The sequence below is a fragment of the Toxotes jaculatrix genome, chromosome 1, assembly GCF_017976425.1.
Source record: "Toxotes jaculatrix isolate fToxJac2 chromosome 1, fToxJac2.pri, whole genome shotgun sequence".
Lineage (NCBI taxonomy): Eukaryota > Metazoa > Chordata > Actinopteri > Toxotidae > Toxotes > Toxotes jaculatrix.
In genome coordinates this window covers 32,727,253-32,753,910 of record NC_054394.1, presented here as the reverse complement: position 1 = coordinate 32,753,910, position 26,658 = coordinate 32,727,253, and the positions used below count along the sequence as shown (strand labels likewise).

General features: G+C 45.4%; 1 protein-coding gene across 2 annotated transcripts; it reads right to left on the bottom strand.

Annotated features, from left to right (window-relative positions):
* Positions 1-3,436: 3,436 nt before the first annotated feature.
* hsd11b2 (hydroxysteroid (11-beta) dehydrogenase 2) lies at positions 3,437-25,859 on the bottom strand. Of its 2 annotated transcripts, XR_005894223.1 has the most exons (6): positions 25,324-25,859; positions 14,143-14,355; positions 10,696-10,881; positions 9,757-9,894; positions 4,499-6,545; positions 3,437-4,455 (listed from the first exon to the last, which is right to left on the bottom strand). XR_005894223.1 is itself a non-coding variant. In XM_041040880.1 (5 exons), the coding sequence occupies exons 1-5, from the start codon at positions 25,604-25,606 to the stop codon at positions 6,124-6,126; spliced, it is 1,242 nt and encodes a 413-aa protein (XP_040896814.1). In that variant the 5' UTR covers positions 25,607-25,859; the 3' UTR covers positions 3,437-6,123. The 2 variants fall into 2 exon arrangements, 1 of the variants encoding a protein (XP_040896814.1); XM_041040880.1 differs by having other exon boundaries at positions 3,437-6,545.
* Positions 25,860-26,658: the final 799 nt, after the last annotated feature.

Genomic DNA, 26,658 nt, shown 5'->3' with positions numbered 1-26,658 from the left:
ACATATTTTTTTCATGTACATGTTCATAATAAAATAATCAAATCAGAATCATGTCAGTACAGCCACACTATATATATTTTTAGTGTTATTATTATTGTTTTTAATCTACAGCAATAAATGAAACCGGCATTACATGTGCGAGCTAATGTTTCTTTTATCAGAGGAGTTAGAAAAGAAAAGATAGAGATAAACGTGTTTTACTTCAATGAATGGAAATTTAAAAATATACATTATTTTGCAAGTAACTACAGAGTGAGAAAAGAAACATTCTGTGGGAAAAAAAAGATGAATGGAGATGCATCGATAATCGGGGACTCATCGAATCGTAGCACTGTGAATCATAATCGAATCGTGAGGTGACTTAGATGGCACACCCCTAAGAGACACACGCGAGGGATTTTTCAGTTCAGTGCAGTGTTATTTATTCAGCTCCTTCCACAATCACAATGGTCTCAAAGCTCTTTACAGAGAGCCAGAGTCTGACCCCAGATCAGCAGACACAGCTCCCTGTGAACCGGGCTCATATGGGGCCTCCTGCTGAGGGCCGGGCTGGGTGAGAGGAGGAAGAGGAGGGAGAGGAGGGAGATAGGACAGCTGGGAATGGAGGAGAGGAGGAGGAGGACATGCAGCATGTAGAATGGGTTGGAAGTGGACAATGTTACTAATATCTAAAGACAAATTCAAAATGTGTTTTTAATTTACAGGAGCAGACAGCCCCCCGTCTCTGCTGTTTCAGATACTGAAGGTAAAACGTCTTTGATTGTGTCGTCTGTGAGAGTTTCGTGTTGCTTCATGAAAGCAGAGGGAGCTCAGACACAGGACACCACACCTGTGCTCGCTCAGGTACCTGTTGGTTGTGTTACACTGACCTCTGGTGGCAGGAGGCGGGACTGTCAGAGGAATCAAACCCAGGACTGAAACGACTGACAGCAGCTCGTGTCGGCCTGTCGCTGCTGGTCCTTCACAGACAGTTCGTCAGCCGTGAAATATAATTACACTAAAAGTTAAAGAAGGTTCCTGTGACTGAGGCTCAGACAGATTCAGAGTCAGTGTGTGATCAGCAGCCTGTTTGATATCAGTCGTTACTGTTAGTGTCATCAGTCCCTGTGTGGCAGGTCACATGGTTCCCAACCTTTCACTGCGCCCTCACAGCTTCGCTGCTCTCATGAGTCTTTGCTGTGTTATATTTCGTTTTAACTCATTTTTTAAATCTCCATTTTATTCTGTCTGAAATGCTGATCTTTCTATTTATTGCTTACTGATTTTGAATGTTGTTGTTCTCTGTGTGAAGAGTCGTGTTACAGTAACATCACCTCTGACAAACTTCAGTTCTCCATCTTTATCTTTGATTAGTAACATGACACAGGGACTTTAAAAACATGACACAGCGACTTTAAAAACATGATAACAGAGTAACATTAATGACGTGTTACAGAGGGAGCGGTCCAAGTCTCGAGAAAAGCCCTGGTGCTGTCATGGCGCCCAGACCAAATCCAGATTCCTCCCTGAAGAAAATTCAGAGGTTCAGCAGATAATGTGCCGCTGGACTACATGCTGCTTTACTCTGACAAGCACTGAAATAATGGAAAGGTCAAAGGTCATGGCAAGTAAATCAGAGTTTGTCCTCAGCGTTCTTCAGAAAGAACACGTCGTACCGCACAGTTACGACGGAGTGTAATGTGAGCTGAGGAGCTGAGCCAGATCCGGGCGGCTTCACGATCACTCTCTCACTCACATACAGTCATATTCATCCTGCACAGTGTAGACATCACTCAGCCACAACATTAAGAGTAACTGGTTTGACATGTATGGACACATTTCTTTTTATATGAACACGTTTTAGTTTCTCTCTGGGAAACTGTGATCCTGTCAGGACACTTGAGCTCGGTCAGAGTCTGACCGCGTCCGACCGGGTCCAACCGGGTCCGACCGGGTCCGACCAGGTCCGACCGCATCTGACCGGGTGAACGTCCTCTCTGCATGATGATCTCTTCTGTACTTTATATTTCTATGAGCTCAGCAGCAGGTGATGTGAGTTCAGTCAGAGCGGAGACGAGCTCAGACGATTTCATTATGCATTGACAAACCCTGAGAGTAGGAGGCGCTGAACGTCTTCCAACATGTGTTTTTAGAGAAAGTTTCCCTCTGGTCTCTCGCTCTGAGACTCTGAGACATCTGAGACTGAATCATTTCCTCCAGCAGTGTCTTTCTGAGACCATCGTCCTCTGTTAAACAGTTTGGTCTCGGTGAGAAATGTTGGACTGTTCCTTTAAGTCAGAGTCGAGTTCAGCAGTTTCACATAAACCTTTAAATTTGTTCTGCGCGTTTGTTTCCTGAGGCTCAGCGCTGATGGAAATCTGAGGAGCAGAAACAGGTCAAATAAGGCAAGAGCAGAGAAAAAGGGGGGGGGGGGGGGGGGGGGCATCGTTGGAAGGGAGGGGGGCAGATAATAAATTAAAGGGCTCTGTGGGGGTTTGTGTGCTTCGTGTTGAGTGTGAGTGAAAATTAAACTCGGTGACTCTGTGATGCAGCCAGCTGGTATCCCACAGAGCTTTGAACAATGTGAGTTATTTCCATCAGTTGGCTGAGAGCGGCTGCTGGGGGGTCCAGGCTGCCGCACACCACGGATCGGGGGAACATTTGGACTCGTCCTCCCTCGGTCCTGATGGAAAGGAGCCGGATTTCCTCAGCTGCCGCTCTGCCAGAGTAAATGGTCACACACGCTCCCAGTGCACACTGGGTTTGTCCTCTGGCTGCCAGTAAGCTGCTGGTTATCATAGGACGCTGCCAACAGTTCAACCCACTGACCCAACTGCTGCTGGACCAGGTCCACTACAGACCACATGAGGACACACACCTGTTTTCTGAGGAGGACGATTTTCTGGAAACCAGAAACAAAGTGAAAGACACAAGTGAAGTAAATGCAAGAAGGAGTTTTCTGGGTTTTTGTGTCTGACAGTCTCTGTCTCAGTCCCTGTCTCAGTCTCAGGCTTCATCTCAGCCTCTGTCTCAGTCTCAGGTCTGTTTGTTCTGTGGTGAACGGGGAGGCATTAGGAGGCCTGCCGATGGAAATGAAACACACACTGGGTCAAAGGTCGTCGTCATGTGGTGGATGCTTCAACAGAGGCCTTCTGTGTCTCTGTCCCACATGTCTTCTTCTGTGGTGGATGTTGATGATGATGAGCGTCCCTCAGCCGTCTCTGAGTTCTCAGAAAATGGAAACTGGACCAACGAGATGAGGGGAGGGGAGGGGAGGGGTGGGGGAGGCAGGGAGGGAGAGAGGAGGGAGGACAGAGGAGGGAGGAGAGAAGAGTGAATGACATGATGTAGACAGAAGCAGAGTAAACATGGGGCTTTGGGGCCCCTGAGGGACCGGGGCTGTTGTTGGGGCTGTTGAGCTGTTGACCCCCCACCACACACAACAGAGAAAGCAGAGTCTGAAAAAGTCAACTTTATTTCTATCAAAGAACCAAGTGAACATTTACATCACGTTTTTGTGTTTTTTGTTTTACATTTTTATATAAAATTCACAGTTTAAGTGAAGAAAAGAAAAGATGCCATAAATAGTTTGATTCAAAAACAAAAACAGAAAGTGGGCAGAAAAACAAACAAACAAACAAAACGGTGATGTGAACGTGATCAGAGAGGTTCCACAGAAACTCTCGCACACTGAACATGAGCTAATGTCTCCACAGTAAATACACCTGCTCTGGAAATAGGTCCATTTGGAAAAGTTGTAAAGTTGAGGTTTGAATTTTGTTGGATTTGTCACAGCTGAAAGAAAGAAACAAAAAAAACGCTACATACTTTATTTTATAGATTAAATCATAAAAAACAAAATGAAGAAACATGAAATTTCCTGAATATGAAGAGAAACTCAGTGAAAAGCATCAGGTCTGTGTTTGTTTCACAACAGAACAAATGGATTTGATTTCATCCAGACACAGAAACGTTTAGTGTCTGAGGGAGAAACAGCTGTTACCACGTCAGGAGCCAAGACGTCATACACAATATTTTTAGATCACATCGTGACACTGCTCATTAAGCAGCATCCTGACTTAATCCTGTCCACTGACTGTAAGTCAACGTTTTATCAGACATTTTTCATCAGTTTAAGGACGAGACTTATCAGACAGGAGTTCACTGTCTAACTGGCTTCACTGCTGAACCTGTTTCTCTCACCTTTTCTGTTTGTTGTTTATTATTCCAAAATAATTGTACCTAAAGTTACATGAAAACATGCAAACACATTATTAATGTCTGTGCTGTATGTGTCGCCCTGCTGCCTGGTAACAGGGCAATAAAATGAAAATGTAGGTTCATCAGTATTTGGAATTCTGATGAATCTCCCGGAAAATCTAATAATAATGTTAATGTAAATATATTTTGGTTCTTTAAGTATAAAACTAAGACATGTCAAACTTTTATTTTGAAAGGATTCGGTCTCTGCTTCCTCTGATAAGATAAGATAAGATAAGATAAGATAAGATAGAAAAACATGATGCAGGAAACAAACACTTGGACTCAGAACGTGTGACTCTGTTGTCCACAGACTCTAAATGTCTCATACATTCAGAGATGTAGAAATGTGTGATGGGTGGAGGCGTCACCACAGCAGCTTGTTTCAACACTGAGCCACAGGCAGGTACACCTGGACAGGTGTCACAGGCTGAGAGATAAACCACCATTCACGCTCTGTGGCTGTGGGAGGAAGCCGGAGAACCTGGAGGCTGGTAAGCGCCCGCTCACTGAGGCATCAGTGCTAATCACTGCACCACATCATTTTTCATCATCAAAATTATCTATAAATTGTCAGAAACAGAAATAAGCTCCATCTTTACTGCAGAGTCAAAAACGCTCCACGCTGCTGATCACGCAGAAGATCTTTAATCTTGACTTAATCCTGATTGAATTGAATCATCGATTGATCTGATTGATCTCCATGGTAACAGATGCTAAACATCTCTACATCATGTTTTCTACCTCAGACCCTTTTTGTTTTAGTGCAAGAGCCAATCAAACCTCTTCTTTTAAAAGTAAATGACGCTGGTTGTTCTCTCTCACGGTTGCATTGACGTCTTTCGATGAAAATTTTGTTTGTTTTTGTTTTTTGAAAAAATGCTTATTTTGTTTTGGTCATAATTTGACTTTGCTGAGATCTGAGGACACGGGGACATCATCCGATAGCACCAATCAGAAGCAAAGCCACAGTTTTCCTCACTTATCTTAAACAGACTGAAGGAAACATGTTGTTTCTATCATTTACACAGAAACCATGTTGTTCCAGTAGAACGGCAGCATCAGTGGAGCTGGTGAACATCTACACCCCACAGTTTGTCTAACACCTTTAATGTTCACTGCTTCCGAATCAGTGATCTGAGATAATTGACTTAAACTGTGGTTTTGTTTGAAACCGTCTCAGGGATCCAGCGGAGTCGGGCTGATTGCGGCTCTGGCCTGATACAACCACCAGATTCGGCTCATTTTGTGCGTGAATTTTGGCTGAAAGTCAGCTCTGCTTAGCAGCAGCACCGGGGTCGGGGTTGGGCCGGAGCCAGCGGCCGGAGGTGGGTCAGCGCATTTCAGCTGACTGCGGCTCTTTGGGGTCTGACATAAAACTGATGGACGACGTCTCTGTGTCTCAGCAACTCAGCAGAGAAGATGCTGGGTGAGAAGTGACTGAGCGGCGTCGTGTTCCCGCAGCCACTGATGTGCACACTGTTTGCTTGTGTTAAAAACGAGCTGCTGGATTCTGTCCGCTGGTTCATCGATGATCTCATCTGTGTGATGAAGGCACGTGAAGTCGGTGTGACTGTTTCGGTGTGTGTACAGTACAGCTGATCTCGCTGACATAAGGAAAGTGTTCTCTGACTGACCTGTGGCTGAATCCCTACCTGTACCAGACCCTGTCCGCCAACCTCCAGGTGTGTCCATGCCGTCCACTGGGGGGTGTCACAGGGTCAGACAACACAGAAGCAAACAGAAACCATTTTGGTGCATCACTATGATCCCTTCAACAGTTAAAAAACACAACATAGAAAACGACAGGTTTCAGCTCTATGAGCATGTTTATAGACGTGGTCCTCTACCGCTGCAGGATAATACCAGGATGTTTCTACTGTCTCACAGCTTTTTGAGTTTCTCCTCATTGTTGTTGTTGTTGTTATTGTTATTGTTGTGGAGGCTGAGGTTCAGGTCAAAGCTCGACTGCTTCCTCAGAGCGCGTGGCATCAGCTTCTTCTTCACAAACAGTTTCTGGAGGAAGCGCTGGCTGATGCTGAAGGGACAGTAGCTGTTGATGAAGTACATGAGGCCCACCCCGGGCCCGGCAAAGTAGCGCACCTGCGGCTGCGGCGACAGTAGCGCCTGGACGATGGTGTCAACGACAGGGCTGAGGTCGGGGTTGGCCTGCCTTGCGTGACTCTGGAACAGCTCCTTGGTCTCGGTCACGTAGTCCTCGCCGTACTCCTCAAGCAGCCCGGGAGACAGACTCTGCAGCAGCTGTTTGTGCTGCTGCTCCCAGTAGGCATGGTTACTGGACTGACCTGCAGATGAGAGAGATCTGTGTTACCATGACAACAACGACTGTACACTGTCACACAGCAGGGATGATCTAGTTGTTGAACCACTCAAAGTAACTGTGGTAGTTCCAATATCATCAGCAGGAAACATCATGCAGGACTTTAGTGGAATCAGCTGATCCTGAACTTTCAGAACACGTTTGTCTGACGTTTGAAATGAGTTGAATGAACAAACTGATGAAAGTTCAACTCATTACTGTGCCTCACAAAAGTTTTCACACCCTTGGAACTTTTCCAGTTTGTCACGTTACAACCACAAACTTAAACATAGTTTATTGGGATTTAATGTGATGGAACAACACAATTGTGAAGTGAAAGGAAAATGATACTGTGTTCAAGATTTTATACAAATAAAAATGTGAATAGTGTGATGTGCACGTGTATTCAGCCCCTTTACTCTAAATAAAATCCAGTGCAACCAACTGCCTTCAGAAGTCACCTAATTAGTAAATAGAATCCACCTGTGTGCTTCAATCTCAGCTTCAAAACAGCTGCTGTGTGAAGAGCTCAGGTTTGTTAGAGAACATTAGTGAAGGAGCTGCATCGTGCTGTGGGGATAGTGTTCTTTAGCGGGGACAGGTCAGAGTTGGTGGGAGGGATGGAGCTAAATACAGAACAATCCTGAAAGAAAACCTGTTAGAGGCTGCAAAAGACCTGAGACTGGGGCGGAGGTTCACCGTCCAGCAGGACAATGACCCCAAACATACAGCCAGAGTTACAAAGGAATGGTTCAGATCAAAGCATATTCATGTGTTAGAATGGCCCAGTGAAATAATCTGTGGCAGTGGCTGTGAAAGCTGCTGTTCACAGACTCAGTATGGAGTCAGGAGCTGAATCCACGTGCACATCACACTTTTCAGATTTTTATTTGTATAAAATCTTGAACACCAAGTATCATTTTCCTTTCACCACAATTATGTACTGCTTTGTGTTGTTCTATCACATAAAAGCCCAATTAACTACATTTAAGTTTGTGGTTGTAACGTGACAAACTGTGGAAAAGTTCCAGGGGTGTGAAAACTTTTGCGAGGCACATTAAGTGAAGTTCCTAAATGAGCATCATCAGTATGTTAACAGGCCTCGGAGCATCTTTCCCACAGAACTTTCTGTTTGTAGTTTGAAGAGAAAACATCTTTCACATGTTCAGAGAAGACTTGGTTGTTTTCATAGTAACAGTGACTGTGAGGTGGGATGGATTTCATCCACCTGACAGCAGCTTCACCTTGTCTCTTCAACAGATTCAGCTCTTCATAAAATTCTTCAGCTTCAGTTAACTCACATTTTAAGCTAAGGCAGTTTATAGATCATTCAAATGCCATGAAATAAGACTTATAGACAAGATGAAGTCGTTTTGTCTTGAGGTGATGAAACAAAACATTTCACTCATGAAGAAGCAGCTTTGGTGAGAAACATATTTCAATCTGAAAAGTCCAAATCTGAGCAGCAGAGGAGCAGACATCCTCAAAAACACTGGATCCTACATTTCCCATGATGCCTCTGGATAGTGTCTTTCATTAGAGCCTCCCTGCCTGGTAAAGAGCCAAGTCTTTAAACCCCACTCTCCCAGTCTGTAATAGCCTGTAGTTTCATACTGAAAGAAGTTTGAAACCAGTTTTGTGTTCCCAGAAATCAGAGCAGTTTTAAAGCTGGAGAACATTCAGTGCAAACTGTCCTGCTGCTTTTTCATTGTTTTGTCTCAGTGTGAAGTTTAAAGCAGCTGATCTCACAGAGTCTGTGTGGAGAACAAACTGTTTAACTGTTCTATGCGGTGTCAGCTCAGTGTGGACAAAGCTCGCGGACTCAGTCGGCTCTCAGCCAAACCAGCAGAGTCACAGCGGGATTAGGAGTTTAAATACAAACCTGTTCCTTCAGGATTAGAGTGTGAACAGGAGGATAAAGTGTGCCCGCTGTTTACATCTCCACTGCTCCGTCCAATCAGTCACCACACAAACAAATACATGATGGGAACTCTTCTCTATGAAGATCAAACCCACCAACATCAGAAACATCAACAGCAGATTTAGCTGTTTAGTTGTTTTGTTTTCACTGTTACTTCCTGTTGTTTGCTTTCATTGTTGTTTTTGTGTGGAGCCTGGTGTCAGGGATGAACACCAGGCTCCAGTGGATTTGAACTCTCTAATTTTATTTTTCACATCTAAGTTTTTCAGTCTTTCAGTTTTTATGCAACTGTTGTCGGAGGTGTGTTTTAAAGACTTGATGACAATTTCCTCCAGAAAACTTCTTTGGCGGTTCAGTTACACAAAGGTCTGTAGTCAACTCTCAGTGCATCAGAATAATAACAACCCCACACCCTCCCACTATATATATTTATGTTCTAACTGAACTGTCCAAAGTCAGTTTCTACGCTGATGATACCATCTTGTTCATCATTAGGTTGTGGTCGGTTCAGACCTCTTCTATTAAACTGTTCTGATTCGTCCTTTTACTTCTGAAACTTTAGCTACATTTTCTGGTTTCTTTTGTATTTTTACTTGAGTAAAATTCTGAATTCAAATGTTCTACTTCTAATTAAGTATTTTAATGTGGTTGTGAAACTTTTCCCAAAGGAAATTCTCTAAATACTTCTTCCAACACTTGCTATGGTTGTGATCTTTATCTGTTCTACATCTCAAAATGATAAATCTGTTAAAATGGGATTTTCAAATAATTTTGACAAACATCTTGACTTTTCCCACAATAACTGCAGCAAAGAGTGAAATTTTAAGGCATGCAGGATTTTTGTTTTTTAAACCCACAACAAAGATGAAAACAGTTTTCAGGGAGAATCAGAAAGTCAAACAGAGACGGGCCAAATTTAAAGTTTTCTGCTGGCCAGCAGGCTGGCTCTGTGCAACTCCAGCCCTCTAATCACATCCATCCTGCAAGAGTTTCAAAATGGTACGTTAGCAATTTGTAGTTTCTATGTGTGTGAAAACAGATGGTCCATCCCACATGTGGTCCTCATTATGAGGGTATTTTCTTCAGCAGGAGGTTTGTCATCGTGTTCAACATGAGACCAAACCATAACACACAAGCCCGGAGGAAATAACAGCCAGAGGAAGATGAATCACAGTTTAGTCCTACGGGTGGGGGGTCGGGGTGGGAGGGGACATTGTGGAAGGCGCTATATAAATAAAATTGAATTGAATTGAATTGAACTGTTTGCTGGTGTTACCTGTCTTGTATGAGGACGGCAGGATGGTGGAGACCTGGACTCCCCAGGGCTCCAGCTCATGTCGTAGAGTGTTGATGAAGAGGTTGAGAGCTGCTTTAGATGCTCCGTACGCTGCCAGACAAGGAAACGGCTGGTCACCTGAAAACGCAGTTACAACATCGTCATGACATCACACAGAGTTTGCCCAATCACTTCTGTGTAGCACAGTGTAATGTTGTCATGGATTAGGCACATCAGGTGTAAGCGACAACTTGTGTCCATTCAGTCAAACTGTCCCATTAACAGCAGCGGAATCACGGACGAATCATGGATGAACAGACACCTTCCTCTGGATCACTGTGATACTGAAGGAAACTTAAAAACAGCAGAATTCTCAATGAAGTTCTGCAGGATGGACAAGCTGCTGCTTTAAGGACTCAACTTTAATGTGGGCACTGAACCAGGTGAGCTACCTGTACACCCCAACAAGCTGACTTTTGATAATTTGTTAAAGTCTGATAAAGATATCAGTTGATTTATGTACATTGTCCTATGGTTACTAATGTCCAAATTGTTTGGGCTGTTGATCATGTCACGGTTCCAAACTGTTTTCCTTTGACCACATTTAAGCCAAAATTGAAACACCACACAACATCTGTGATAATCTAACATGCAGATGACCATGAAATCTGCTGAGCACATTCATTCTGTCAGGGGGGGATGAACCTTTGAAACTGATTTGGTCGCTCTCTGATGCTTTGGCGAGGCGACCGAGTTGAGTTGGATAACAGATGGCAGAGAGACGAGCAGCGGCAGCTCTGTTTGTTTGGTTTGGCAGTTTGGACGCAGAAGTTATTTCATCTGTGGTTCAGCTGTTCTAGAACATTCAATTAAGATTTATTACTGCATCACTGTGTGCGTGAGTGAGTGTGTGTGTAAGTGAGTGTGTTGGACACACACCGGCGGGGCTGGAGATGGTGACGATGCGTCCTTTGGCCTGTCGCAGCAGCGGCAGGAAGCTCTTGGTGACAGTCAGAGTGCCGAAGAAGTTGACCTCCATGCAGCCACGGAAGTTGGACATCAGCGACAGCTCAGCGTCTCCGAAGTTCACACACACTCCGGCGTTGTTTACCAAACCCCACAAACCTGCCAGACACACACACACACACACACACACAACAAATATTCTAAACTGTGTTGTGTTTACGCAGCGGTCCCTGACCTTGTTGTTGGCTACCAGCAGGAAAACCAGAACCTGAAAATAAAGCTGCTTCCATTTAAGGCCAGTGCAGGAAACACTGAAATCCCAGATGGAATCAAAATATGAAAGGTTTGGAGAAGTCACATGAAAACAGGAACACCTGCACACGCTGACTCCAAATCACAACATTTAGATCCAAGCTGGATACAACACCCACATATTTATATTTACACACAGAAAGGCTGACAGGCTCTGTGATAACAGGTGTGGTTCAGCATCCAACCTGCCCAGGACGATAAATGTCTCAAAGAAATGAACAGTTCATGAAGGTTCATCTCAGAGAGAGTAGAAGTACAAAGTGAGTTCCTCAACCAATCAACAGCCGGTGACAAAATGAGTTGATAAGCTCAAAAAGCGGAAACAGCTTTGTATCCGTTTGTGATACAAGAAGCTCCTAAACTTCACAAAGCTGGGATCGTGCATGGAGTTCCTCATGGCTCCACACCGGGTCCATTGCACCTGTCTTCATCTGCTACAGACTGTGCTCACAGACTGACTCCATCACAGACATGAACACCTGGATGTCCCACAGCTTCCTGCTGCTCAGTGAGGACAAATCCAAAATCCTTCAGTTTGGTGCTGTTTACTTTTTGTGTCTCTGTCCCTGAAAAGTTCCAAACTGTCCTATGTCCAGAATAGAAGGTTTCTCGTGTGTCGTGTTCTCAAATCTCATACAATCCATAAATTACCAGTCGCCAGATCATCACCCATCAGCCATCAGTAACAAACGACTGGGGGGTTTGGTGGTCTGGGGGGTCTGGGTTCGGGGGGGGGGGGGGTTCGGAGGGGTCTGGGGGGTCTGGGGGTGTCTGTGGTCGGGGCAGTCCTTGGTATCCCAGCCCAGTATAAAGTAACTAACATCCTGCTCACACGTTCACTCATCAGTGAAACTGATCCAGGTATGAGCACTCTGAGGTTTACCTGAGTTTACTTGTGTACTTGTGCGATTACGCAACACACTCAGACTCTGCACCATGAGCTCAGCCCCTCTCTCTCTCTCTCGTTCTGCTAGTGTAAACAAGCCTCGCTCGTCCTCGTGTGAGACAGCTGACCCAGAATCCCGCTCTTTGCTTTATGAGCGGCTGCAGGATCTTTGTTTAAGTCTGAACTGTCTCAGAGCTGATGACAGATAACCATGAACAGAACATCCAGGCTGGCAGACAGTCAAACACCTGAACGTCCCGCCCAGGTAACGTCCTGTCTGCTTTTTGGAACATCACCAGGACGATGGCAGAAACTCGTACGTGTCAGCAGAAAGTTTTCCAGCAGCAGAGGAAATGTATTGATTGTTTATTTGAAGATTGATTATCTGACAGTTTTAATCTTTCTGAACAGGTTAAAGTCAAAGTGAAACTTTAGAGCTGTTGTGGTTCACATTTTATGAGCAGATACAAAACTTTGTTTCCCATCAGAGCGTGTCCTCGTCGGTCTTCTAACACTGATCATCTCCTGATTGTCACGGTTTCATTCAGGACCAGTCTCATAAGTTCACTGGTGAACTGGTCTGGAAACAACAGCTGCAGAGTCTCCTCAGAATCTACCCTCACACACCTGGCTGCTCAAAGCTGAGAGCCACCGATCACACACACACACACACACACACACACACTGCTCCAGAGAGAGTGCATGGGAGTGTGTGTTAGTGACCTTTCCTTCCAGTTCTTTTATTACATCCATCCGCCCACACACACACACACACACACTCTGTGTATCCTTAAATGACTCAGAGGTACAGCCAGCAGTCTGAGCTAATTACAAAGCCAGTGGGAGCTGCAGGTCTGAGCCAATCACAGTGACCCTGGAGACTCTCTGTGCTCCGGTTTCTGTGAGTGAAACCTGAGACGCCACCTCTGCTCCTCCAGCCTCGGTCCCCTCAGACACTCGCTCCTCTTAAATCAGTTCAAGCTGTTTGGAGTTATTTTGTTATTTAAGCAACTTTCCCACATCGTCGCTGCCGCTGCTGCTTCTGCAGTTCAGTGATTTCCTAGAAGGCTGCTGGACAAACTCCACCACACATTCCTCCGTCGCTCAGAACATTCTGCCTCCAAACACTGAAAAAAGCCCCAGTGAGGTGAACCCGAGCTCTGCACAATCAGCACAACTGCCGACAGTTTAAAGGAACAATCCAACATTTAGGGAAACTCTCTTAAGCCTTTTTTGATACAGAGTTTGAACTAAGGAAACAAAACTCCTGAGAAGACGGGGACACGGTGTGGTCAGCTGGACACACCTGTCCTCAGGTAAATTAACAAACTGACAGTCAGATCAGTACAAGACTGGAAGCTCCTGAACCACTACATCTGCTGGATGAAGCTGCGGATGTTCTACGAGTCTGTGGTGGCCAGTTCTGCACGCTGCTGTCTGCTGGGGCAGAACAGACGATGATATTGGACTGTTCTTCACACCCTGTCCACCGTGTGCTGATCAGACGCAGGAGCGACAGGAAATCATTCCTGTCTGTTGTTATCAAACTATATAACTCTGAACTCTACAGACAGACTCTGTGTCCTGCTATACTTAATTATTAAACCTCATGTACATATGTAAATATGAAAATACGTTTTATTTTTCCTGATATTGGGGTGTATGTATATTTCAGTCTTGCCTCTATCTTCCAACTCTTCTGTGTACTACGCTTCATTTTCTTCGTTTTCCATTGGGAGTTTGATTTGAATAAAGTTACTGTGATCTGATCTGAAGCAGCTGTTACCTCTGACGCTCTGCGGTGACGATGACGTTACCTTCAGACGGTTTATCGCCACCACAGGTTTTTCAGTTTCCTGTTTCACCCTCGACAGAGACACGGTGCTCTCAGGAGGACGACCACAACACCAACTGAAAGCTCTCACATCAAATGTCAGAGATCGTTTTACTGTCAACACTGACTGAGTGAGCGAGTCCACAGAAAGGTGCGTTCAGGTGCAGCATAACCTGACTGTTTAAAACCAGGAGCTGACCTGCTTCTCCAAAGACAACACGGTGGCATTTCACAAGAACACAGCAGGGCGAAGGACGAGGGACACTGTAGCTCAGCTTAGCACAAAGGGAAGCTGTTAGCTCAGCTCCATCAAATGAGAAAAATCCACCTTCCAGCAGATTTATGTGACTCAGAACATGAGATCTTGGCTCCAGCAGCCAGTCTTTACCTTTGAGGCCCAGCTTGGCCTTGGTGTCCAGCAGGGCCTGTTGGACTTGCTGTGGCTGGGTGATGTCCACCTGGAGGAGGGTGAGGTTGGGGGAGCAGGTCCTCTGCAGCTCTCTGGCACCGTCTCCTGACAGATCCAGCACCGTGGCAAACACCTCAAAACCCAGAGCATCCAGACGCTTCGCCGTCGCTTTCCCGAAACCAGAGTCACAGCCTGTAGGGACATGGACAGAGACTCGTGAGCAGCTTTCTACAAAGTGCTGTTTCTTTACTGGTGATGCCACAGACAGACTTACACACAAACACCAGTCAATAAAATCAGAACAGGGCAAAATGTTTTTACATCTTCAACAGTTTGACGATTACACAACGCTCAGCGCTGATCTGGGGTCAGACTCTGCATCTCTGTAAAGAGCTTTGAGACCATTCTGATTGTGGAAGGAGCTGAATCAATAACACTGAACTGAATCAATAACACTGAACTAACGTGAAGAGGAGACGTTCGTTTACGTTTCTGGAAAGTCACAAATTCATTAATCATAAACGTGTCAGATCACGTGTCAATGTGTTTTTGTGTGTTTGTGTTTTTTAATACACAAAAGGTTCAGTGTCTTCAGACACAACCTGTTTAATTCCACTGAACTGAAACCATCGTTCCTGAACCTTAACTGAAGTGCTCCTGGTCTCTGGCGGGACAGTCCCGAACTGTCCACGTCCTCACGGCCACTTCCTGTGACTGTGAACATGAGTTTTACTCATCAGCACCAAACGCTGCTGTTTACAGCAGCTACAGGTTCCCAGGCTTCGCAGGTCGGATGGATGAGCTGAAGTTTCACCAGCGCCTGTAACACAATCCTCCTCCTGCTGCAGCTCGTATCAGTTCAGATGTGTCGGCAGATGTTTAGATGTGTAGCTAACGGTGTGACAGCTGCTGTAAGAGCAGGTTTGTACAGAGCTCTGAGATCTGGCATCGCTCCACTGCTGCCTCTGCTTCGTTACATAAACCAATCGGACGAACTGGTGATGAATTCCGTTTTCAGGCTCAGTTAGACTCAGCGGCCCAGAATTCCCTGTGAAATCTGACGTCTTTCTCTTTGCTTACTGTGGAAAGATGAGTCAGAAACAGTAGAGCAGGAGACCTGAGGACCAGGACTGAGCAGAGGGGCCTGTCCTTTCTTCTGGTTTGAAGTCTTGTCCTCGTGCTTGTCTTTCTTCTGATTTGTCCTCTGTGCTTGTCCTCTGTGCTGCCTTCTGACAGAAAAACATGTCTGAGTCCTTCAGGTCAAATTCTCCAGCATTTCGATGTCTGCAGTTTTTCTGATCCAGGTTTTTAATGGAAATATTCCACATCATTTTAAACACATTTCCCATAATTCATTCTATCAAATGTGAGATCTGTGCTTCAAAATAAAAGCTGTGAAAGTTTAAAAGAAGCCTGTGGACTGAATCTCTTCACTTCATCCACATCATCATGTTCAGTTTATCTGAACGAGTTCTGTCTCAGACACCAAAGACTTTTCTCTTTACACTGATTTTTGTTGGACACTGCGTCCTCCAGCTCAGTAACGGGTCGGGACAGCGGGTCATCACTGGGGTTCAGGTCTCGGTTGTAGGCCCGTGCAGAACTCTGTTGGATAGGCAGCGTTCTGGCTCTGACAGAAACACGATGAGCAGCTCAGATCAGCTCATCTGAGCGTTTCAGCAAACTTTGAACACGTGCAGAGAAACAAGCAGCAGAAACATTTGTGTCCACACATCCACATATGTTTTCCCAGAAGGACGCAGAGTCCCTCAGAAACAGCCGCCATGGGGATCTGTCACGTACCCCACTGCTCCCCAGCTTCCCAGAAGTCCCGGCACCTACAACCTGATCCTCTGCGGTACTCGCTGTTCTGTTTGTTCTTTTGTGCGGCGGGTGTCTGAAAGAGCGTGGAGGCGTTGGCGCGCTGCCTCGCTCCGTGCCCTTGGAGGGCGTCCAGAATCATGTCCCAAGAAGAAAGATAGAGTGAAGGCTGGCTCCAGGAATAAATACCACTGCTCTGCTCTGTGTAACAGAACCACAACCTCACGCTCACACTCACACACACACACACACTCACTCATACACACACACACACACACTCATACACACACACACACACACACTCACTCATACACACACACACACACACACTCACTCATACACACACACACACACACACACACTCACACATACACACACACTCACACTCACACACTCACACATACACACACACTCACTCACACACACACACACACACACACTCACTCATACACACACACTCACTCATACACACACACACACACACACACTCACTCATACACACACACACACACACACACTCACACATACACACACACTCACACTCACACACTCACACATACACACACACACACACTCACTCATACACACACACACACACTCACACACACACTCACACACACACACACACACTCACACACACAGCTCAGATATATTTCTAAGCTCTGTTTCACAGTTGTGGACAGTCTGAGACACCTGTTCAGTCTTAAGACAGAGGACTGTATTATAACCTCAGTTTCCTCACAGACCAGTCTGTCCCTGTCACGTTATGACCCTTGTCTCTGTGTCTTGTATGGTGCTTCACTGTGTGACCGTCTTTTATTTTGACAGGAGAAAGTGAATGCCACATGCCGGACTCTCCTGCCTCCTGTTTGCAGGTGTGAACACTCTCCACCTTTTTGCTTCATCTCCTTGGGGCCACCAGGGGCCGCAAGCAGCTGAGCTCTGTTGGGGTTTGAAGTATTAAAGATCCCATTTTGTTACAGCGCCGACAGGAACATGGATCGTTTGGATCAGACATGTCCTAAACTTCTTTTTTCTTTCCATCAGAGTGAAACAGTTCACTTTAAACTTCAGCTTCGAGCCTGAAGCTGCTGCTGCAGTTCAGGAAAAGTTTGGCTGCTCAGAAAAATTCCTTTTCCTCTATGTCCACAGCTTTTGAGATGGAGAAGCGCTGCAGACCACACACCGTTCGACATTCTTCGTCCTGTCCACCACCGACCTCTCACAGCAGGTCTCCATTTTTGAACTGAGGGTGGAGGAGGTGTGGATTCCAGTCTCAGAGAAACTGACAGAGATGGAGTCCTGCTAGCTCCACCGCCGGGCCGTCCACAGCCGTCAGGCTCTGATAAGGACGGCCGAGGTTTCTCTGTGAAACACAAGCCGACGGGAACACGCGTGTAAATGGCTCATTAAAGCAGAAGATAAATCTGACAGTGTGAGTCTGTGGCCGAACACATGTCATCGCTGCAGGAGACGGATCCGGCTCTGAGGAGGAACACCGTTACGTAACGGGGCGAGACTCCAAGGGGCCACGCTGATGAAGAAATAAACTTGGATCTGTGTGGAGACAGCCGAGTACTGAGAGACGTACGAGGTCAAAAACACACACATCTGTCTCTGGGTGGAGGACTCAACATCTGGACACAGCAGCTCCAGCTTCACATTCAGAGTTCAGATTATTCACAGGTGGCTGCGTGGACTGGACTTTTTACTCACTACTTTACTATGATGAACTCAACATTAGTTTCACACAAGTTACATGTTTATTTCTGTAGCACTTTTCAAAACAAAAGTTAGTGTTTCACAATAAAAGCATACAATATTAAACAAAAAGAAAAATTTTACGAAACAGAAACAAAAAAAAAACATCAACATCAGCAAGTCAGAAGACGTTTTAACGCGTCAGGTTGATCAGCTGATCAGTTTGGTCTCTGACAACATGCAGCAGACGCTGGTTAGTCTGACACAGTTCCAGTTACCGGACTCATTACTGGTTCTGTTGAGCTGCTTGGACTCTAAACTGGGCGCAGGTGTTCACACAGGTTTGTTGGCTCGTTCAGTTTGTTTGGTCATAGGTTGCGGGATGTGTGTTGTGTTCATTAAAAATGGATAAAACAGCGTTTGTCCTCATCAGTCTTCAGAGCTTTTGCATCCTGTCTGTGCTCAGCTGCTTCCTGTTTGATTTACTCATGTGTCTACAATTTGACTGGAGTCCACCTGTGTCTATAATGTCCCACAGTTCTGTAGAGTTTTTCTCGATGCTTCAATAAGCGAGAGATTTTACTTTTGACTTAATTTACAGAAACTTGTGAAGACGTTTTCTCTTTGTCATCAGGAGTCAGTGACTGAACATATTATATCACTCTTCACTGCTTCAGCAGCTGCACAAAGTCATGTTTGTTTTTCACACTGTTTTATTTCAGTTTTGAAATAAAAAGATAGTGAGAGGGAAAAATCAAATGTTTGAACGAGTAAACAAAAAATTCTAATGATTCCATCTCAAGCTGAACACAATCACTGCTGATCAGCCTTGTATCCAGCAGGTTCATCTCAGGCGTGGCGAACGCTTCCTGAGCAGAGAGCATGCAAATGTGTTCTTACATCAGAGTTTCAGTTCAGACTCAGCTGCTTTCATCTCTGTGTGTCTGCAGCAGTGGCTGACTTTATATCAGAAATAGATGAAAGAATGTGAGAGACGTCCGTCACGGTTTTATTAAAAAGCCTCAGAGACGTCCAGATGTGTTTTTGTCCAGCACAGAGATGCACCTGGAAGTCATCACAGCATCATGCTTCATCTTAATCACTGCTGTCAGAGGAGAACTTCATCATTTACACAGGAAGACACTGGGGAATGTAACCAGGAGAGGAACGGACGTGTGGGTCACTCAGGGTTCAAGAGACTCCAGGGTTCCTTGAGAAGTTTCAATGAGTCTTAGATGGTTGGTTCTGTCCATGATGAGGCTGCGTGGGACTGGATGCTTAAAGGTTCTACACATCCTTGAAAAGGTCCAAACAAACCTTGGAGGGGGTTTAAGGGTCCTTAAGGATGTTCTGTGTATCCTTGAGAAGCTTAAAGGGGTCTTAAATGAGGTTCTAAATGAGGTTCTAAATGAGGTTCTATTGATTCTTGAAAAAGTTCTAGAGGGCTTTGAAGTGGTTCTAGCGGGGCTTGACAGGTAGGGGTCTTGATAAGGTTAGGGGTTCTGTGAAACAATTTTTCTGATTTCAGATCTGTGAACCTCGTGGTCGAGGTTTGACCGGCACCCCGTGGTGAGGTACTCGTGGTGGACTCTGGGACTCTGCGATGTTTCTGTACAAATGTTGAGTAACATTTCTAAAAATGCTGCTGCTGCTTGTTCTGTTGCACAAAGGAAAAAATGATTTTCTGTGAGAACACAACATGAGCACACAGCAAAGGCCATCGTTGCTTCATCACTTGGAAACTCTGCAGTAACAAAGTGTCATCCAACTGTGAACAGAGGGAAGGACTCTGACGGCCCGAATAAGACGAGAAGAGAGAAATCAGAGAAATGAAAGAAGGAAGAAAAAGAGAAAATAAAGTGTTGGGACTGTAAAAAAGGTAAAAAAAAAAAAAAATCTAAAGAGACAAAGAATGACAGAAGAACAGAGGCTGCTGGAGGAAAAATGGACAAGATAAGGACAAAAGAAAGAAATAAGGAGAAAAGAGAAGGAAGGGAGGAAAAAGAAAGGACACAAATGTAAAAGGATGAGAGAATGAAAGAAAGAAAAGATTAAAAAACAGGATTTCAGGACAAAAACAGAGACAGAAAAAAGTAAAAAGGAGAGGAAGAAAAGTAAAATAAAGATAAAACACAAGAAGAAAAAAGGAAATATAGGAGTAGGAAGTAATAAAAATGTGAAAGGAAGAAAAAAGAAGGAGAAAGAAGAAAATAAAGGAAAGAAGAAAGAAAAGGAAACAAACCAAGGATCCAAGGAAGGAAGAGTCAGAGAACCTAATCCAATCGCTTTCAGACCTGACGTCTAAACGCGGCTGCAGATGTAGAGATTGTGTTCTTGTTTCTGTTGGACGAGTTTCCTGCAGCTGTGCAACTGAAACCTCTGGATCAGGGATCAGTGTCTCCTGAGAGTCAGCCCTGGAATCTGGCCAGAGATCACTGCTACGCAGGAAAGCACATGCAGCTGCCGTCCTCCGCCTGCAGCCGTCACGTTCACCTCTCTGCTCCACGCTGAAATCTGTCAGCAGCTGCTGTGTGACGGACAGTGATCAATTCTGTGACCCCCGACCTTTCGTCCAGCGCCATCGTCAGGTGTGCGTATCCGTCCCATCGAGGACATCTCCGATGAACACAGAAGCTGTTGGACACTGGTGGACACAGGCAGCTGACTTAAAGGACAGTTCTGGTATTTTTCAGCCCGAATCTCATTCCATTAATTGAATGACCACACAGCTAAACTGGTGCAATCTGATTCCAGCACAGCACCATCAACACCGATGCACGCGCCACAATTCAATTCAATTCAGCTTTATTTAAACAGCTCCACAATCAAAATGGTCTCAACGCGCTTTACAGAGACCCAGAGTCTGACCCTCAGACGTCTAACAGCAAACATGACAATAACCAGATTTCCCTCGCCTGATTGGCTAAGAGTCTGAAGACTCTGGGAGGCCAGCAGCCTGCAGCGCTGCCTGGTCAACGAGCCCTGTGACTTCAACACTCATCCTTGGAAGAATGTGGCTCTTTGTAGAGCACTTCAGCTTTCTAAGAGGTTTACCGGGGCCTTTTTTCCACCCTCTGCTCTTTTTCCAGAGCGACCCCACGCTGACCTTTACCAGCTTCCATCAGAGCCAATTACAAACAAGCTGTTGATTGACATCTTGGCCCAAGTTTTAAATCTCCTCTGATCTATAGCCTGCTGTACTGCATCAAAACCAACGTTCGCTGCACCGTGAGGGCAGGACGGCTTCCAGACTGGAATCACACCTGAAGCAAAGGCTTTTTGTTTCCCACTGACATGAAACATGAATTCAGAGGAAGCCGCCTGTCACAGCAGGAACTGTTGCATAACTCGTTGCTGGTGTTTGTGGCTTTTTGTGTTTGCATACATGCAAAGATGTTGCTGCCTGTAAAGTTTCCTGGGGACCACATGGAGAGAGGTGACGTTCGGACACCGTCGTGTGCGAGTCTCAGGGATTTTGAGCCATGTTGCCATGACATCAGACTACTTCCTGGGGCTCTCTGGCATGGCCAATAGACAGCTTAGTCTGCAGTGTATCTTGATCTGAGTTGGAATTACCTTGGCCCGATGCCGAGACTGACGTTTATGACCAGAAAGCAAGACCAGTTGGACCAATTAACTTTGTTCTTCTGGTCTGTGCTGGGGTCATTTCCTCCATCAGTGTTTCTAACACAGGAGCTGAGTTTAGTCTCTGTTGACAGAGCTGAATGTGCGAAACACTTTATGTTACAGGTCCATAACAAGTTAACGTCCTGCGATGTTTGTACTTTAACTATGAAGACTGTGCTCAACTGATCCACTGATTAATGAACTGATTACAAGACAGACTTTAAATTAGTGCTCAGGTCAAATGAACGAAAATGAGAATCCATCCGTCCTTCCATTCAGTTCATCATCTGTGGCTCGGCTGAACAGAACCTGCCGTCTAGTTCTGGATCCTGCTGGGATCCCTGGGTGGAGTGTGCAGGCTCTGCCCGTGCATCTGTGGGTTTCCTCCGGCTTCGTCCCACAGTCCAACGACAAGCAAGTTTGGCTGAGTGGGAACTCTGCATTGCCCATAGCTGTGAACATTAGCAACGAAGTTTATCTGGATTGTTTTCAGAGACCGCGCTCTTATTGTTTGAATGAATGAGGTCACATGTATTAACAAACATGGAGTCACAGGAAGTGGCCGTGAGGACGTGAACAGTTTGGGACTGTCCCACCAGAGACCAGGAGCACTTCAGTTAAGGTTCGAAACGATGGTTTCAGTTCAGTGGAAATAAATTTCTTTATCTTGTGAAATGTCGTGTTATTTATGTTTATGTTGCTGTAACAACTAAATTTCCCTCCGGGATCAATAAAGTCTTATCTTATCTTAAACAGGTTGTGTCTGAAAACACTGAACTTTTTGTGTATTAAAAAACAAAAACATTGTTCGTGAACATTTCACTGACACGTTTATTATTAATGAATTTGTGATTTTCCAGAAACGTAAATGAACGTCTCCTCTTCACGTTAATAAAAAACATATTTACTGTGACAGTTCAGTTGTACAGAAACATTTTGAGGCGACAGGATGTGTTAGATACGACTGTGTGTGTGTGTGTGTGTGTGTGTGTGTCAGTCAGATGCATCACTGTGTGACACACTTCAGCATAATTTAAAGTTTAGATTAAAATCAGATCCTCTGTCTCTGGTTCAGTCCTAAAAATCTCTTCAATGGAAGACGTTTATTGGAGGATTGGACAGGTGAGAGTTCACGCAGTCATCGTGTGACGTGGTGAGATTGTGCTCTGGGCTCTGAAAAGGCCCACGTCGACTCTGCCCGTGTGTCTTTTCTCTGTTTATTATATGAAGAAACAGCTCAGTGATATTTGTTTAACCTAGATTTCTTTCCTTGAGATCAAAGGAGCAGCCCTTCCTGTGTGGGAGGTGACTGGAGGAGATGTGGGCCACACCTTTGTTCAAAGTCTGAAAATGTTTGCACACGAGCTGTTTGGCACACGAAAACTGCTGGAGGACGTTTAACAGAGAAACAGAAAACGGCAAAGGCAAATTCATTTGGAGCTAAGACTCATGGGAGCTGCTGCTGCTGAATCCCGAGCAAAGATTTATGTTACTTGGTTAGTGTGAAAATATAGTTATACTGTTCTTATCCAGCCCAGCAGTGCAAGAACATATTGAGAACATAGAGAGAACATAGAGAGAACACTGGTAGGAGCCAGTTTTAGTGATGAGAGCGCGACCAGCTCTGTTCTGAGGGAAGTGAAATGACCCATGTCTAATATTTTATTGCACTTCCTGTTCAGCTGTCTAATACATAATAACACACAGAGAAGAAACTTTTACTGTGAAAGGCTGAAACCCTGCAGGTTGGGTGTGGACGTTGGAGGTGTCCTCTGCTCATCTCTGATCTCGTCCCTCCTGTTTGTCCACAGTTTCCTTCAGTTCATCAGCAATGAGTTTAGTAAAATATCCAAATATACAAGAAAAGGCGTCTTTTGGCTCAGTGTCCTGTTTATGTCATACTCTCTTCACCTTAAATGATTCAACGTGATCATGGTTCTGTGACCGGACTGAGGAACTGGATCGGCCTGGAGGGACCAGGGGACCTGGAGGGACTGGGCCGTGGCCCAGTTTGGTTCCGTTTCTATCTCTGTGTCAGCGTCTGTCCTACGATTTTAAGGCAGAGGCTCCGTCTCTGCACTGCTGCGTCCCTGCATGGCTTCTAACTTTCTGCAGCTGAACACAGACTGAAGTCCTGGTTATTTGTCCTGATCATGTTTCTAAAAAAACCGACATGAAGCCTCTGCTAGAAACATGGGAGCTGTTTTTGATCAGCACATGAAGAATCTGTTTCAGTTCCAAAAACACAGCAGAGCAACTTAACCCCAGGTTCCTCCGACTGATGATGATGAAACCACGTCACGATCCGGCTCCACTGAACCTGTCAGAGCTCTGAACACCTTATTCTGCACCGAGACTCATCAGAACAATCAAAGGTTCAAAGTTCCACCCACTGCTTCTGTTTGTGAAGTCTTTTCAAACCCAGCTGCGCCTGCGTTCCTCACACATTCTGCTGCGTCTGTTCACACGTTTTCATGTTGTTCTTTTTATCTCTGGATTAAATAGTTCTGTATTTTGTGAAGCACCAGGGAAATAAAGTTTATCATTATAATTACTAACCTTTTAATAATTAATCAGTAATGAAAACGCTGACTCACTTCAGCCCTGAAAACCTCCATGGAAGCATCACCTGACGTTAGGGACAGATTACACTCGTATCACGGATGTTCTGCCTTTACAGAAACACAGCAGGTAACTGAACTCAGCAGCGGAGGGAGCGAGGTGTCCGTCTGTCTCCATGGTGACGGCTGTTTTCTGCCTCACCTGAGGACCAGTTTGGGAAAGTTTCCAGTATAAGTCTGTTTCTGTGCAGATTAGATGAGAGTACAGTTACACAAAGGCTGAGTGTGGTGTTATTAAACAGTCGCATTAATCTGCTGATCTGATTATCTCATTAACTACGACACAAAGAGCCCGGAGCCAGCTGGCTGTCAGGCAACAAAAATGTGATTAAGTCTGCATGGAGACGGAGGCCGGTCCAAACACTGACCAACCGCCTGCTGAGCGCTTCACATGTCGCACACACACACACACACACACACAGATCACAGTTTACAGAACATGGGACGAAAACACTCCGCAGTAACCTGTGACCCCGGCAAACACACACTGCTCAAGTTTCCCTCCACTCTGTGACTTTTACCCTCCCCCACCCCTCCCCCGCAGCTCCAGGCATCTATTGTTCATTACGTGTTTCCCCATGACACACACACACACTGCCCTTTCTCCTCAGTCAGTCCCTGTGGGATCGGATCACCTCCCTGATCTGAGCAGTGATACAATGGTTTTTAAAAGAGGGCTGAGTTCAGCGTGACCTCGGCTGTGATCGTTTCCACTCACACACATTACGAAACCTCTGCTTTTAACCTCTTAGAGCCTGGTTTTCTCTCCTCAAAGTTAAAGAGTCACTCATCACTCTCTGTCTGCTTTTTCCAGCTGACTGAACATTTCTCAGCTTCTTCTCTGTGCAGAACTTTAGAAACTTTGCCACGACGCTTCCTGAACTTTGGGATCTTTTCTGGAATCGAAAGCAAATTTCTGTTTGAATTTTTGACAAAGTTTGAATTACTGAAACGCTGATTGTGTCACTTCTGTAAAACCAGCTGAATGCTGCTGATGAAGACTGTGTAATACGGTTGAAAGCTCTCAAAAAAGTCTTCAGTGAAATGTAATGATTTAGTTTTCAGGAAATTATCGGGTTTGACCCTTTTCTAAAAGGGAGCGAAGCTCACAGAACATCCACAGCACGTGTGAACCCTTCATGCTCTGAAGAATTTCATGTTCCTGAATGAGTCAAAACCTTTTTCCAGACGTCCTAAACTCAGAATCCAGATCTAACAAATGCATTAAACATCCAGATGGAACAAAGCTGCTTTTCCCAAAAAGATAAAGAAAATTTGAGCCCAGCAACAAGCAAACAGCTCTGGTGTCACCGCAGAATAAACGGCCAAAAAAGCAGATTTTTGCAGCCACATTTACACACCTGAGAGAGTGGGAGGAGCCTCCTCTTACCTGTGATGAGGACAGCCTTGCCGTGGGCAGGCAGAGCGGCGGGCGGCGGGCCGGTTCTGGTTGCAGAGTAGAGGCAGCAGGCGAAGCCAAGCAGCCCGAGCAGCAGCACAGCCGGCAGGCAGAACGCCCACAGCCGCTCCACCAGCACAGTGGCCCCCAGCCAGGCCACCAGTGTGGGAGCAGCGCTCAGGTGGGACGCCAAAATCTTTTTCATGGCTCCACCAACAAACACGGTCAGAACGCCCAGGTAAATCCAGAAGGGAAGAGTGTAGTCGTCCATCATCAGAGAAGTGCTGGCTCACCTGATTTACCTGTCTGTCTCTGTCTGTCTCTGTCTATCTCTGTCTGTCTGTCTGTCTCTGTCTGTCTCTCCCTGCTTCAAATTTTAAAACAGGAAAAAGAAAAGACTCTGGTCCCAGGTCAGTGTCTGTCCTTCCCCTCAGTCAGTCGCTCAGTTACTGTGTATGTCTCTCTACCGCTCTCGCTCTCTGCTGTACACACACTCGGTCTGATCGGAGCAGTGCAGCCGGCTCAGAGCTCATCGCTGCCTCTCCCTCCGTCTCACTCACTGTATATATAGAGGAGAGCAGCAGGGGGAGGAGGGACTACAGGCTGCAGCCCTGCATCTAATCTGCAGCCCACACACACACACACACACACACGTGCATTTGCACAGCTCTCTTTGTTCGGACGTTGTGTTGACTTCCAGCCTTTGTCAACAGTCTAATGTTAACCAGGACCTGAGAAGGGACGTGTTGCCTCATTAGGACCAGGCTTTGGTCTCAGTGAGGACTACTGCCCCGGTGTTTGTCCTGGAAAACATCCCAGAGGGGCAACAAAAACTCATACACACAGTTTGAATAATCATGAGGACGGATCCTTTGGACCTTTTTGTTAAAGTTTTCTGAATTTCTAAAAATTTCCAGAAAAATTCTAAAAGCATGAAAAGTAGAAAAAGTGCAGACACAGCTTTTTAACGTGTGTGTGTGTGAGGACACACACAGTACGAGACATGCTCCGAGGCTGCAATCATTGATTCATTTCACCATTTCATCAGCTCCAGTCTATCTGAAGGACTGTGACGAGTCGACCATGAGTCCAGATCTGACCCTCGCGTCTCTGCTCAGCTGCTCTCGTGTCTTCTGTCTTTTCTGACTCGTGGATGAAGACGAAAGCCCGAAGAAAAAAACGAACCTGGATTTAAAGTTAAACACATTTTGAAGTAAACAAAGTAAAGTCTTTATTTATTTATGATCCTTTCAGCTGCTGAAAAACCAACAGTGGATGGATTCATAGAGATGAATCAGTTGACATGTGATCCGTGGCGTTTGATTT

Coding starts and splice junctions, on each gene's coding strand:
- hsd11b2 (XM_041040880.1), bottom strand. CDS start 25,606: ATGATGGACGACTACACTCTTCCCTTCTGGATTTACCTGGGCGTTCTG. Junction 10,882..14,142: donor GGCCAAGCTGGGCCTCAAAG/GTAAAGACTGGC, acceptor TGTGTCTGGCAG/GTTTGTGGGGTTTGGTAAAC. Junction 9,895..10,695: donor CACCATCTCCAGCCCCGCCG/GTGTGTGTCCAA, acceptor CTGCGTTTTCAG/GTGACCAGCCGTTTCCTTGT.